Source organism: Chrysochloris asiatica, unplaced genomic scaffold, assembly GCF_000296735.1.
Source record: "Chrysochloris asiatica unplaced genomic scaffold, ChrAsi1.0 scaffold00010, whole genome shotgun sequence".
Lineage (NCBI taxonomy): Eukaryota > Metazoa > Chordata > Mammalia > Afrosoricida > Chrysochloridae > Chrysochloris > Chrysochloris asiatica.
In genome coordinates this window covers 33,942,207-33,957,299 of record NW_006408528.1, presented here as the reverse complement: position 1 = coordinate 33,957,299, position 15,093 = coordinate 33,942,207, and the positions used below count along the sequence as shown (strand labels likewise).

The following is a 15,093-nucleotide window of genomic DNA, read 5'->3' as shown; positions in this document are numbered from 1 at the left end:
GGATGTAATCTCAAAGCTATTTAATACTTTTTTTACGGGAGCAGACGGCCACCCCTAGGAGCAGCTAGAGTTTGAACTACAGACCATTTTGTTAGTAACCAAGTGCTTAATCACTGAGCAACCAAGGATACTACTTCTATGGTAGCAACCTGAATTTGATGCCCATTAGCTTTTGAATGTAAGTTTGAAATCCAGAACTTAGAAAATCTTCCTCCTCATTAAAAAAATTAAAATAAAAAATTTTTATTTCACTTTAAATAAAACATTAAAAAAAAAAAAACAAACACCAACAACTAATATTTCTAAGCATTCTTTGTCATAGCTGGTGTGTTTTTTTACCCTAACTTGCTGCTAAACTGTGGTCTCCATCTCCCTTTTTTGTTATGTAATAGCTATATTTTTCTCTTTTTCTTGGTCTTTTTGTTCTTTCCCTAAGGAAATTCCGTAATTACTTTAACAAAAAAATTTGATAGTACAAAGGAACCTAAAAATTGTTCACCATTCCTCCATTCTAATCAAAATTAACAATACTTTATCCTCCCTATACTATTGGTTCTTAAAGTGTGGCTCCCAGATAACATCACCAGGGACCGTACTAAAATGCAGTATCTGGGGCCTTACCCCAGCTAACTGAGTCTGAAGATCTAGGGTTGGGATCCAGCAGTCCCTGTTTTAATAAGCCCTCAGAGTCCTGGTGTGGCGCTGTGAGTTAATGTGCTAGACTGCAAAATTGGGTTTGAACTGCAAGGTTGGTGGTTTACGTTTTACAGGGTCTCTGGGTCAGAACTGACTCACGGCACTTAACAACAACAGACAATTCTGCATCATGCTAAAGTTTGATTAACTGCTTTACAAAATTCAACACTTCCAAGCAGACATATTTTTTACACTTAATATATATTTTATTTTAAATACTGCGACATTTGTTTCAACAGTATCATATTTGATTGTGTGATTGAAATCATCTACCATATAAGGTCACAGTTTGTCCCTAAGTTTGTCTAACTTTTTTGACTGACTTTTTTTTTTTTTATTGTTTGCAGTCTTTTGGTATTATAAACTGCTATAATAAATAATTTATGTATACTTCATTTAACACCCATGCCATTTTTATTGGAGGAAAAATTTGTAGAAGCGCAGTTTCGGGTTAGAGGGTTCTGTTCATTTGTAATTGCCAAATCACCCTGGGTAGGGGTATTGTGTGGAAGCTCTTGTTTTCAGATGCCCTCTTAATGTATTTTGAGAGCTTTATTACCATGAGAAATAGCATCATAACTGTGGAGACTTTGACATTTTGCCAATTGAAGTGTCCCAAGATGCTAGCAAGTCTTATCATTCTTTTTTCTTTTTTAAATGCATTCCTAAATTTTAATTTCGGTTTCTAAGATTGTGGTGATACAAATTAATAGCTTGTCCAAAAAAAAATAAATAACCATTCTACTATATATGCCTATTTGTAACAATATTTCAAGTGCTGTATGTTAAAGTATGTTGTTGTTGTTGTGTGCCGTCGTATTGATTCTAACTGATGTCAACCTTGTATAGGGTTTCCTAGAATGGCTGGTTGGTTTGAACTGCCAACTTTGCAATTATCAGTACAGTGCTTATCCTAGAACACCACACCAGGGCTCTTATTAAATATGCAATAACAAAAATAAAGCAAGAAAAATCTTAAGTTGTGTGTTTTTTTTTCAAAAAATAGTAGATGTAAAGATTCTGAATTGAAATACCAGCATAGTGGCAGTGGTAGCTGTGTGCTGTCAGATCATCCAACTCATATAGGGTTTCTGAGGCTGTAAATCTTTATGGGAGCAAAAAGCCTCATCTTTCTCCCATGGAGCAGCTGGTAGATTTGAACTTCTGACCTTGCAGTTAACAGCCCAATGCATAACCCACTGCACTACCAGACAGGGTTCCTTACCAACATCATAAGTAGGAAAAATAAAATGATTAAAAAGTTAAATTTATCAGACTTTTTCATTTGTATTTATACTTTGTTAAATAGTAAAACCAGAATGCTTTCAATATGTCTTTAAGACTGAAAGAAAGTAGAGTCCTTTGAAATGAAACTTCAGTGTAGTGGAGCAGAGTTTAAACAATTCACAATGCTGACTTTCAGTGCTTCTGGAAACAGGAAGTGTATTACTAACATGCAGAAATATTCCAGCCCAAAGAACATCCCTACTGCCATATGTGGTAAGAGTTTGTCACTAACCCACAAACCACTTCTGTAATGCAGTGAATAAGCAGAATTGCTCATTGTTGAAAATTTCTAATTTAATGTAAAAGAACATTGCTTGATGGTGTCTAGTAAAGTAATTATTAGCTTATGTATGCTGTGCAGAGAGCCTGGCACATCATGGGTGCTCAAGGTTTATTGAGAGAAGGATTAAAGTACACGTGTGCATAACCTTTTTCTGTTTGTTTTTTTGGCATGGTTTTAAAACTCAGTTGTTGGGATCCTTAGTTAAGCCAATGTGGTTGCTTGATTAAGTTAAATATTCTGACTTAACGTATTATTAATGGCTTTTAAAAGTAAAGTTACATTTATTCTAGTTTCCCCCTTTTTTGTTTTCATTGGGAATAAATACTATCTCTAAATTTATGTTAAAATAATTATTCTTGGTGGGGAAATATTGTAAAGTTTGAGGAATAGGAAAGTGAGTAATTGTGAGGAGCTAAATTTTGTAAAGAGATCTCTGTAAATCATTAAAATTTTAAAGATAGCAGTGTTTTCCTAAACTTGATTTTTTTTTTTTTTAAAGCGATTAAGAAGATTGTCTACAAAATATAGAACAGAAAAGATTTACCCCACAGTCACTGGAGAAAAAGAAGAAAATGTTAAAAAGAACAGATACAAGGACATACTACCATGTAAGTTTGAAATCCTTTGCTAGTCTGACCAACTGTGTTATTTTTAATGAGTTTTATTGATAAGGAGGTAGTAATTAATCCTCTTTCCAGGTACACTGTAAGAAAATCATTGTGATTGTGCTTCTTTTGCTTCCTGTTGGTAGTTGTTTTGTAATGGTGGTTATTTTACACACACGTTGTTGTTGTTGTGTGCCCTCTCTTCAGTTCCCACTCATAGTGACCCTGAATAGAGTTTCTGAGACTATAAATCTTTGTGGGAGCAGAAAGCTTCATCTTTTCCCACAGAGCAGCTAGTGGACTCAGACTGCCAACTTTGTGATTCTCAGTCTAGTGCTTATCCTACAGAGCCACTGGCATGTATATTAAAGCATCGGAATTATTTTAATACTTACATACAAAAAATTCAAGTGAAAATATCTTTTTAGGACCAACAAAGAAGATTTTCATTCAAACAATATAAAAAGATAATTTAAATGAATGTAATTGAATAAATTTTGTGAAATGCTAAAATATTGAGTGTTATCAATGTATCCACAGAAAGGACTTAAAGGTATTAATAATTACTCATAAATGATTCATAAGATGACATATACCTGTATGCCTACTATCCTCGTTGCCCATAGTAATACTGACCTTGTTAAGTGCCAATGAGTAGGTTCCATCTCATAGTGACTCTGTATAGAGTTTCCAAGGAGCAGCTGGTGGGTTTGAACTGCCACCTTGTATTCAAATCGACCTTGTGGTCTAGTGCTTATCCTACAGTGCCATGCCAAGACTCTAATACTAAACTAGAAGGGTTAATAAATAGTCTGAATGTGTATCAGAGTCTGTCTTTGATAGCATATTTTAATAGATTATAATTATATTTTTAAATGGCAAGATGGTCAATTAAAATTGTCATATTGCTTTTGAGGGATTGTTTCCAATTAATGTACATAATTGCAAAAAGTTCAGATTAAAATTCCTATCCATCTGTTTTTCTCTCTTGTTCCCCTCCACATGTTGTTGTTAGGTGCTATCAAGTCGGTACCGACTCTTATCAACCCTATGCGCAACACAAGGAAAGACTGCTTGGTCCATCACTAACCTCACTATCGTTCCGTTGCTGCTGCCACTGTGCCAGTGCAGCTAATTGGGGGTCTTCCTCTTTTTCTCCAACCCTCCACTTTACCAAACATGATGTCCTTCCCCAGAAACTGGTCCCTCCTGATAATATGTCTAAAATATGAGAGACAGAGTCTAGCCATCTTGGCTTCCAAGGAGCATTGTGGCTGTACTTCCAACACAAATCTGTTTGTTCTTTTGGCAGTCCATGGTACTTTACATATTCTCCTCCAACATCATAACTCAGATGCATCAATTCTTCTATGGTCTTCCTTACTCACTATTCAACTTTTGCATGCATGTGAGGTGGTTAAAAATACCATGGGTTGGGGGAGGTGCACTTTATTCCTCAAAGTGACATCTTTGTTCTTCAACACTTTAAAGAGGTCTTGTGCAGCAGATTTGCCCAATAGAATATGTCATTTGATTTCTTGATTGCTGCCTCCAGTTGTATTGATGATTGATCCAAGCAAAATGAAGTCTTTGACAATTTCAATCTTTTCTTCTTTTATCTCGATACTATTTATTGGTCCAGTAGTGAGGATTTTTGTTTTGTTTACATTGAGATGCAATCCATAGCAAAGGCTGTGGTCTTCGATCTTCATCAATAAATTCTTCAAGTCCTTTACACTTTCAGCAAGCAAGGTTGTATCATCTGCGTATCGCAGGTTGTTCATGATTGTTCCTCCATTCCTGTTGCCACGTTTCTCTTCATATAATCCAGCTTCTTGGATTATTTGCTCAGCATACAGATAGAAAAAGTATGGTGAAAGAATACAACCATGGCACACACCTTTCCTAATTTTAAACTATTCGGTGTTCCTTTGTTCTGTTCAAACAACTGCCTCTTGGTTTTTGTACAAGTTCCTCATGAGCACAATTAATTGTTCAGGAATACTCATTAAAAGTTCAGGAATAGTCATACTTCACAATGTTGTCCATAGCTTGTCATGATCCACACAATCAAGCCTTTGCGTAGTCAGTAAAGCACAGGTAAACATCTTTCTGGTATTCTCTGCTTTCAGCTAAGATCCATCTGACATCAGCAATGATATCCCCCATTCCACATCGTCTTCTGAACCCAACATAAACCTCTGGAGGTTCTCTGTCAATGTATGGTTGCAACCGGTTTTGCATTGTCTTTAGTAAAACTTTACTTACATGGTGTATCAATGATATTTGCCAGTGATTTCCGCATTCTGTTAGGTGTTTGGAATGAGCACAGATATGGATCTCTTCTAGTCACTTGTCCAGGTAGTTGTCTTCCAAATTTCATTGACATAAATGAGTGCCTTCAGTTTGTTGAAAGGTTCCAGTTGGTATTCCATCAATTCCCAGTGCCTTATTCTTTGCTAGTCACTTCAGTGCACCTTGGACGTCTTCCTTCAGTATCATTGGATCTAAATCATATGCCACCGATTGAAATGGTTGAACGTCGAATATTTCTTTTTAGTACAGTGATTTTGTGTATCCCTTCCATCTTGTTTTGGTGCTTTCTACATCATTCAGTATTTTGCCCAGAGAATCCTTTAATTCCCCCCTTTTCAGGTTTTAGGTTTTTTTTCAGTTTTCTCAACTTGAGAAATGCTGACCGTGTTCTTCCCTTTTGGTTTTCTGACTCCAGGTCTTTGCTCATTTCATTGTAATATTTAACTTTGTGTTCTCAAGCTGACTTTTGAAATGTTCTGTTCAGCTCTTGTGCCTCCTCACTTCTTCTATTTGCTTTATTGTTTTCTATGCAGGAGAGCAAGTTTCAGAGTCTTTTCTGACATCCATTTTGGTCTTTTCCTCCTCTGCTGTCTTTTTTTTTTAATGTTTTATTGTGAATTATATGATAGTTTACATGGGAGAACCTTAGTCTTACATTCATTCCATCGTATATCATCTCATTGCCATGGTTCCAATCCCTTCCATACATCATCAGCCAACCAAAGGGTATATCCTAGAGATCCGCCCCCCTACCCTTCTTCTCCCCCCCCCCCAGTTTTCGGCCCACAGTCCCTTTCCCTCTCTGGATCCAAAGTCCCCAGCCACTTCTCTGGGTAGGGTCCCGTTCTCGGCTCTTCTCCGTTGATGGTCCCAGAGACCTCCACTCCTATCCTGAAGAATTAATCACTCCCTTCCTTGTTACAAAACGTCTACCTTTGCATTTCCAACCCTCACAATCCGTCCTGATAAGCATTATTCACTACAGTATCATGAGTTATCCATCTGTATTTCCTTTCATCAGCTCCGCCCAGACAGATTGAGTAGTACCTACTGGAGATTCTGCCTTCCTCCATGCTCCCTGGCATTAGGTTCCGTCTTGAAGGCTTGTAAGCCAGTCACTTCTTGCCTGAGTCTTTGGGGTTTTCTACATATAGGATCATATCGTCTGCATATATGGAGAGTTTTACTTCCTCTTTGCCAATTTGGATACCTTTAATTTCCCTGTCTTGCCGTATAGCGCTTGCTAAGACTTCCAGCACAATATTGAATAGAAGGGGTGACAGAGGGCATCCTTGTCTGGTTCCTGTTCGCAGAGGGAAGGCTTTCAATTTCTCTCCATTGCTTTGCTGTCTTCTTAATGACCTTTTTTGCTTTCTTTCTGTATGATGTTCTTGATGTCATTCCCCAATTCTTAAAGTCTTCAGTCTTTAGTGTCTAATACATAAATCTGTTCTTCAGATGATATCTAAATTCAGGTGGAGTATATTCAAGGACATATTTTGGCTTTCTTGGACTTTGTAAAATTTTCTTCAGCTTTAACCTGAATTTGCATATGAACAAGGCCTCTGGCCTTGTTTTGGCTGATGATATGGAGCTTTTTCACAGTCTCTTCCCACGGATGTAGTCTACTTGATTTCTGTGTATTCCTTCTGGTGAGGTCCATACATATAGTCATCTTTTGTATTTTTCTTTATAAAAAAGGTATTTACAATGAACAAGTCATTGGTCTTGAAAAATTCTATTCTGTGATCTCCAGCATCATTTGTATCACTAAGGCCGTATTTTCTAACTACTGATCATTCCTCTTTGTTTCCGACCTTTGAATTCTAATCATGGTGCCATTCCTCTTCATTTTGTCATTCCCTGCTAGTAAACCATGTGATTGTCATTTTCAGAATGGCCAATACCAGTCCATTTCAGCTCACTAATGCCTAGAATATCAATTTTATACATTCCATTTCATTTTTGACAATTTCTAATTTTTCTAGATTCATACTTTGTACAGTCTATATTCAGAATATTAATGGATGTTTACAGCTGTTTCGCTTCATTTTTAATTGTGCCCCATCAGCAAACGAAGGTCCCAAGGGCTTTACTCCATTCACATCATCACATTTAAGTCTACTTTGAGCTCTTCCCCAGTCTCATTTTGAGTGCCTTCCAGCCTGAGAGGCTCATCTTCTGGTACTATATCTGTGACAATTTTCTGGTGTGCTTCATCTTGTTTAAATACTCAGCAATCTAGTGCTGACATTGTCCCACTGCTATTCGTAAGATTTTCAGTGACTAAATATTCAGAAGTGGTTCATCTCTCCTTCTTCCTAGTCTGTCTTCATCTGGAAGCTCATCTGAAACCTGTCACCCCTGCTGGTAGTAAAATACCCATGGCATGGCTTTCAGAATCACAGCAACTCACAAGCCACCACAGTACGACAAAATGACAGATGAGTAGTGGTTGGCTGTTCTAGATGTATCATATCAGTGGAATCACATGTGTCTTTGTGTCTGGCTTATTTCACTTAGGACAGTGTTTTCTAGGTTCATTCATTTTAGCATGTATTAGAATGTCAGTACTTTTTATGGGTAAGTAATCACCAGACTGCAAAGCCGTTTGAACTGCAAACTCGGTGGTTCAAGCTCACCAGTCACTCCTCAGAAACCCTATACAGGGTCGCTATGGGTCAGAACCGACTTAACAGCACTTAACAACAATGTTCCATTGTATGTATGTACCACATTTTGTTTATAAGTCTGTTCATGTATATTTGGGTTGATAATTCCTTTTTGTTTTTGTGAATAATGTTGCTATGAACATTGGTGGGTAAATGTCTATTTTAGTCCCTGCTTTAAATTCTTTCAGGTAAATGCCTAGGAGTGCAATTCTAGGGACACATGATGGCTTTGTAAAATAAACACCGGACTGCGAGCCACAAATTTGGAGGTTTAAACCCACCAGCCACCCTGCGGGAGAAAAATGAGGCTTTCTCCTCCCGCAAAGATTTACAGCCATAGAAACACTATACAGGTTGTTTTGAGTTGGAACAGACTCGATGTCACTTAACAACAATGGTAATTCTATGTTTAACTTTTTGAGGAACCATCAAATTGTTTTCCTGGTGTCTGCAGCATTTTACTATCCACCCGAAACAATGCATGAGTGTTCCAGGTTTTCCAAAGCCTGACCAATACTTGTTAATTTCCATTGTATTGATAATAGCCCTCTTAGTGTGTCTGAGTCCCTGGGGGTGTAAATGGTTAAAATATGCTCAGCAGCTTGAGTCCACCCAAAGGCACCCTGGAGAAAAGGCAATCTTTTGAAAAATTAGCCATTAAAACCTTATGAAGGACAGTTTTGCTTTGACAAAATACAGAGAGGTCATGATGGCTACTTGTTCATGGGTATGAAGTGAATACCTTATTGTGGTTTTTAAATTTGCATTTACCTAATTATTGATGGTGGTGAGGTTTTTTTAACCATTTTGTGTATCATTTTTAGAGACCTGTCTATTCGAGTTATTTGCCATTCTTAAGTGAGGTTGTTTGTTTTCTTATTCTTGAATTATGGTGCTGTTGTTATTTAAGTGCCCTCTAGTTGGTTTTGAAGGTGCTCTGGCAGCATAATGGTTACGAATCGGACTGTGAACCTCAAGGTCAGCAGTTCAACACTTCCAGCTGTTCTGCGGGAGAAATATGAGGCTTTCTGCTTCCTTAAAGATTTACAGCCTCAGAAACCTTGTACAGGGTCGCTATGAGTAAGAACCGACTCCACCACCAGTTGGTTTTGACTCATAGCAACCTTTTATAGGGTGTTTGAAGAGTGGCTTGAGGGTTAGAATCATCAGACTTGTTATTAACAGCTAAGTGCTTATCCTGCAGCACCACACCTGGACTCCCCTTGAATTGTATTATAGTTAAGTGCCATTGAGCCGGTTCTAACTCTTAGTGACCCTGTGTAGGGTTTCTGAGGAGTGCCTGGTAAGTTTGAACCACCAACCTTTTGGTCAGTGTTTATCCTACAGCGCCAGACCAGGAGTCCCACTTTGAATTCTTGGACTTCTTTATTGTTGCTAGTTGCTGTTGAGCTGAGTATCCAACGCATGGCGACCCTGTGTGTGGCAGAGTGTAACTCTAATCCCAGGGTTTCCAAACCTTTACAAAGATCACCTGACCTATCGCTTCTGGACCCTTAAATGGTTGGGCCATCCAGGGATTCTTGGACTTCTTTATATATTACTGCCGTCAAGTCAATTCTGGCTCATAGTGACATTTTAGTCTTCAAACTGACGTCTTTGCTCTTGAAAGTAGATGTTGTTTATTGGCCCAGAGGTGAGGATTTTTGTTTTCTTTGCATTGAGGCTCAACACTACTGAAGGGTATGGTCTTTTAAGTCCTCATTTCTTTCAATAAGCAAGGCTGTATTATCTGCATATTGCTGGTTATTAATGAATCTATCTCCTATTCTGATGTCATGTTTTTCTTCATATAATCCTCACTACTGAATATTCCATAGTAATATACCAGAAACAGTATTTTCTTGTATATGTATTTTTTACCAAAACTCTGAAGGATGGAGAAAGGGGCATTTTCCAGTAGGAAGAAGGATGCTGTTAGACAAATCAATATAACGTTCAAACTCACTTACACAAAAAATAAATTTCACAACCTTTAAGAATTTTTAAGAAAATAATTTAGATGGGGGGACTATTTTAGTCTTGAAATGGAAAAGATTTTTAAAAGCAAAAATGTCAAACCTATAAGTAAAGAAGGAAAAGATACACAAAACATTAATAAAAATCAGAAATTCTAGGGTATGAGCGGGAAAAGGAGTATATAGGAGGAGGGAATGTGATCAGAGTAGCATAGCAGTTGACACTTATCTTATACAGCACACTTTTGTTTTATTGTGCTTCACAGATACTATGTTTTTTACAAATTGAAGGTTTGTAGCAAATTTGTGTCAAGCAACTCTATTGGTGCCATTTTTCCAACCATATGTGTTCACTTTGTGTCTCTGTCACATTTTGATAATTCTAATATTTCAAATATTTTCATTATGGTTTGGACACTTAATAAACTATGTTGTTGGTAAGTGCCATCAAGTCAGTCTGACACATAGCGACCCTGCATAAGGTTTCTGAGGAGCAGCTAGTAGGTTTGAATTGCTGACCTTGTGGCTAGCAGTTCAGTGCTTATCTTAGAGCCACACCAGGGGCCCAAATAGAGTGTTGTTGTTGTTAAGTGCCATTGAGTCACTTCCAACTCATAGAGACTTTGCATAGGCTTTCTGAGGAATGGTTGATGAGTTTGAACCACTGACCTTGCAGTTCAGATCAACTTGGTAGTCCAGTTCTTGTCCTGCAGCGTCACTCCAGGACTCTCAGATAGGCTTTTGTTGTTGTTGTTGTTGTTATGTGCCATGGAGTCGGTTCCAACTCATAGCGACCCTGTACAGGGTTTCCGAGACTGTAAAGCTTTACAGGAGCAGAAAGCCTCATCTTTCTCCCGCAAAGCAGCTGGTAGTTTCAAACTGCTGATCTTGCGGTTCACAGCCCAATTCGTAACCACTACGCTACCAGAGCTATACTACAAATAGGCTATATTATAGCATAAACATATCTTTCATATGCAATGGGAAACAAACAAAATCCCTGTGATTTGCTTTATTAAGATATTTGCTCTGTTGCAGTGGTGTGGAATCAAACCAGCAGTATCTCCAAGGTGTGATTGTATATGTTGTTGTGTAGTTAGACCTATCACTTATCCCTGTACCTACAAATAAACAGTTAAACTCAGCCAGTATAAACAGTAACAACGGAATTTTACTGTATTGTAAATGTGTAATAGAACCATGCTGTAAAGGTTGGGACAAAAAGAACTAGATAATTTTTGTAAAAACATATCCAAAGTTAAAGACTAAAAAAAAAAACTACAGTAAATGTTATATAATCTAGTTAGTAAATATATTTCTCACAGGGATCTGAATTTATTAATTTTGGTACTATATATATGCTAGAATTTCAAAAATAAGAGCCAAGTATCTGGTTTTTGAGGAAGAGATTACAATTAAGTAAAGATGGAAGCTAAAATTATTTTCATGGTGTTGTATTACAACCAACAGTTTTAATCAATCTGGTGGGGACCACAGAATGTATTGGCCAGAATGGGAGGGAAATGTAGAGCAAAATTCAAAATCATAAAAAAAGACCAGACTTACAGATCTGATAGAAATCCCCCACAAACTGTTCCTCTTAGACACCCTTCAAAACTAGAACTAAACTCACTGCCAGAGTCACTTTTTAGCAAAACAGTATGCAAGCTAAAAAGTAAGCAAAAACACCCATGATGAGGTACATTCTCCTCAAAATAATCAACCATAGACCAAAGGGGTCGCATTTGCCCCCAAAATAAAGCTCAGAAGGCAGGAAGGAACAGGACAAAAGGACTAGTGGAAATGGGAAGAGTGCTCTTACATGAGGGAATTGCAACTACTGTTATACAACACACACAGTGTTTCCTAAGTTGTTGACTAGAAAGAAGTGGGAAGAGTGCTGTTAGATTGAAGGAATTGGAACTAATGTTGTGCAACAAAACATGCATAAATTATTGAATGGAGAACTAAATTTGCTCTGTAAACTTTCACCCAACAACAAAAAAAACAACAGACTCATCAGTATGAAGCCATTATAATTAGATTGGCAGATATATACCTCGATGTTACTGTATGCTTTAGAGTAGATTCTGACTCAGTGACTCCATAGGACAGAGTAGAACTGAATTACCAAGACTGTATGTAATCTTTAGGGAACATTGGAGTCCTGGTATGGCGCTGCAGGTTAGTGCACTGGACTGCAAGGTCTGTTTGAACTGCAGGGTCAGTAGTTCAAGCTCACCAGCCACGCCTTGGGAATGTTATACAGGATCATTATGAGACAAAACTGACTCAACGGCACTTAACAAAATGACAACAGTCTTTAGGGAAGCAGACTGCCACATCTTTCCCCAACAGCGTGACTAGTGGGTTCATACTCTCAACCTTTTAGTTAGTAGCTGAGCACTTAACCACTTGCCATCAAGACTCCTTACATACATAGATAAATACTACCTGGAAAAAAACACACAGATATGTTTATATGTCAGAGTCACTATAAACCAGATGTTATTGAGCTGGTTTGATTTTTGGTGACCCCCCCTCGCCCATGTGTGTCAGAATAGAATTTTGCACCATAGGATTTTTAATAGCTGGTTATTTTGAATTTAGATTGCCAACTCTTTCTCCTGAGGTATTTGTGAGTAGACTCAAACCTCTAACCTATTGGTTAATAGCCAAACGTGCTAGCTGTTTACACTACTCCATGGTTTAGTATGTTGTTGTTAAGTGCTGTCTAGTCAGTTCTATCTCATAGTGACCCTGTATAGGGTTTCTGAGTTGCTGCTGGTGAGCTTGAACCGCTGACTTTGCAGTTCAAACAGACCTTGCAGTCCAGCGCATTAACCTGCAATGCCACACCAGGATTCCAGTTTAGTATATGTATATATTTCCTAGCTGTGTCCACTGATAGGGCCTAGGAATAATGGTACCCCCAACAATGAACCCACACCTAGTACTCAGGTCTTGGTTCCCAAATACCATTCTCAATAATGAGAACTATAGCTTCTTAGAGAAGTGGTTGATTCTGAGACCAAGGCAGAGAAAATAAAAGATGAACCTGGAATATTTTGTGGTGCCAGAAAGTAAGCAGTTAAAAGGATGCTGACATAGTCAATGAAAACAGGAGCTAACCTGAGGAATGCCTAATGACCGAAGCTGGAAATAGTAAGGAGCAAAATAATGACAGCATTAGATTACATTTTTGTTGCATAAATGCTGACTTGATGACCCTATGTCCAATAGACCAAAACGTGACCATACTCATGACTATTGCTGTTTGAGCCCATTGTAGCCATTTTGTTAATTCATCTCATTATCTCTATGTTTAGGTGTAAGCCCTACTGAAGACTAGAATCTTTGTAGCAAAGAGGACTTGAAGTACTTACTGTTTTAGATCAAAGACCACAGCCTTCAATGTGGATTACACTCACTAGATAATACTCCATAGAATAAATACATATCTATGAATGTATACTGATACAAATAGCCAAGTAGATAAATAAGTAAATAAATGGAGAAGGGACAGCTCTTCATTATGAAGTAGAATTCCAATTAATAAATGTAGAAGAAAAGAGATATTGAAATATTGCTACTAAGAAATTCCCTCAGAAATCATTGTAAGCAAGATCTCCCAGTATATGCTAAAATTAGTGGCTGAATGTTTAAGGAGAAAGAGAATTTCATAGTCTCTAAAAGTATCTCTCCCAAGATAATTATTAACTACAGAAGGAACGATCATAGCTACAGTAGAGACAGGAATGGATACCACCATAGTCCAAAATTAACATCACAAAAAATAAGGCAAATCGAAATTATGAACCCATTGATAATGTTGCATTGAGAAGGGTCCAATACCATTTCTATGATATTTATTGCAAAAGTGTACCATTTCAACCCCAAAATAAGGAAAATTCAGACAAAAGTAGCTGCTACATGCTCTGTGGGAGCCTAGAATGAACAAAATATATACTAGAAGAGAAACTGGAAAATTTGGATGAAGCCTTATTTAGTTATTATAATGAAACAGTGTTCATTTTCTAGGTTTGATCATTGTGCTTTAGCTATGTAAGAAGACAGTTAACCGTAGGAGGGAAGCTAACTGAGAGTGTTGGCAAACTTTTTGTAATTTTTCTGTAAATCTAAATAAAACATTCTTTAAATATCAACACAAAATGGAAAACCTAGTTGTACCACATATGACAAAAGTCAGTTTTCTCTCTTTACATACATTTCTTATAAATCATTGCGAAAGCAGACAGAAAAGTGGGTAACAACTATAAGTAGCTTATAGAATATGAAATAAAAATAACCAATAAATGTATAAACACAAGTACAAGGATTTGTATAAATTTAAACATATTTTCATCTTTTAGACTATCACTGATTAACAGTTTGAAAATGCCTAGGCACTGTTACTGATAACACTTGTACTGAGTGAAGTGATGCACACCTCTTAAAGACAATTAGCAATTCTGTTAGGAATGTATCTTGTAACTATGTTGGTATTGGAGTCCATGCTTGGTGCAAAGGGTTAATGCTCAGCTGTTAACTGCTGCTAACTGAAATATCGGAAATGTGAATCCATCTAGAAGCTCCTTGGGAGGAAAACCTGATGTTCTTGCAAAAAACCAGCCATTAAAAACCCTATGGAGGATGAGTGTAAATGATGTTCTCCCATCACTAAGTTGCAATAAAAACTTTTTAAAAAGAAAGAATGAATGTGGGAACTATGAAGTATCATTGAGGCACATGAGGAGGGAAATAGAAGATGGTACTTAATTTGTCATGGCATATACCTTGGTGGTGCTGTGCGTAAATTGCTGCACGTCTAATCAGAAGTTCAGCAGTTCAATCCCATCAGCCATTACACTGGAGAAAGATATAGTAGACTGCTTCCATAAAGGCATAAAGCCTTGGAAACCCTGTGAGCAGTTCTACTCTGTCCTATAGTGGTTGCTGAGTTGGAATCAATTTTACGGTAATGGGTTTGCTTTTGTTGGTTAGTTTATATTGTGAAAGTGTCCGTGTGCTATGCTTAGGTGACAATATGATGAAACTTTCTACCATGGGAAGCTCAAAAGTTCTCTTAAGCAATGAGAGGAAATTTTAAAGAATTCTAAGCAGTACTGTAGCTCAAAGTATGAAACAAAGTGATGTGAAGGGGAAAAAACAAAAACAGCCCTATGAAGCACAGCTCTGTTGTAACAAGCACATGGGTTGCCATGAGTCTGAATTGACCGCACAGTAACAGCAGCACA

General features: G+C 37.5%; 1 protein-coding gene across 2 annotated transcripts in view; it reads left to right on the top strand.

The window, feature by feature from the left end:
• Positions 1–15,093, top strand: part of PTPN12 (protein tyrosine phosphatase, non-receptor type 12) — a 112,065-nt gene that overhangs the window by 42,071 nt on the left and 54,901 nt on the right. The window contains exon 2 of one of the 2 annotated variants that reach the window (XM_006834359.1): positions 2,766–2,874. In XM_006834359.1, coding sequence (XP_006834422.1) covers positions 2,766–2,874 — 109 coding nt within the window. Of the gene's footprint in view, positions 1–2,765; positions 2,875–15,093 lie in introns of those variants that run through there. The other variant, XM_006834360.1, reaches the window with a different exon arrangement.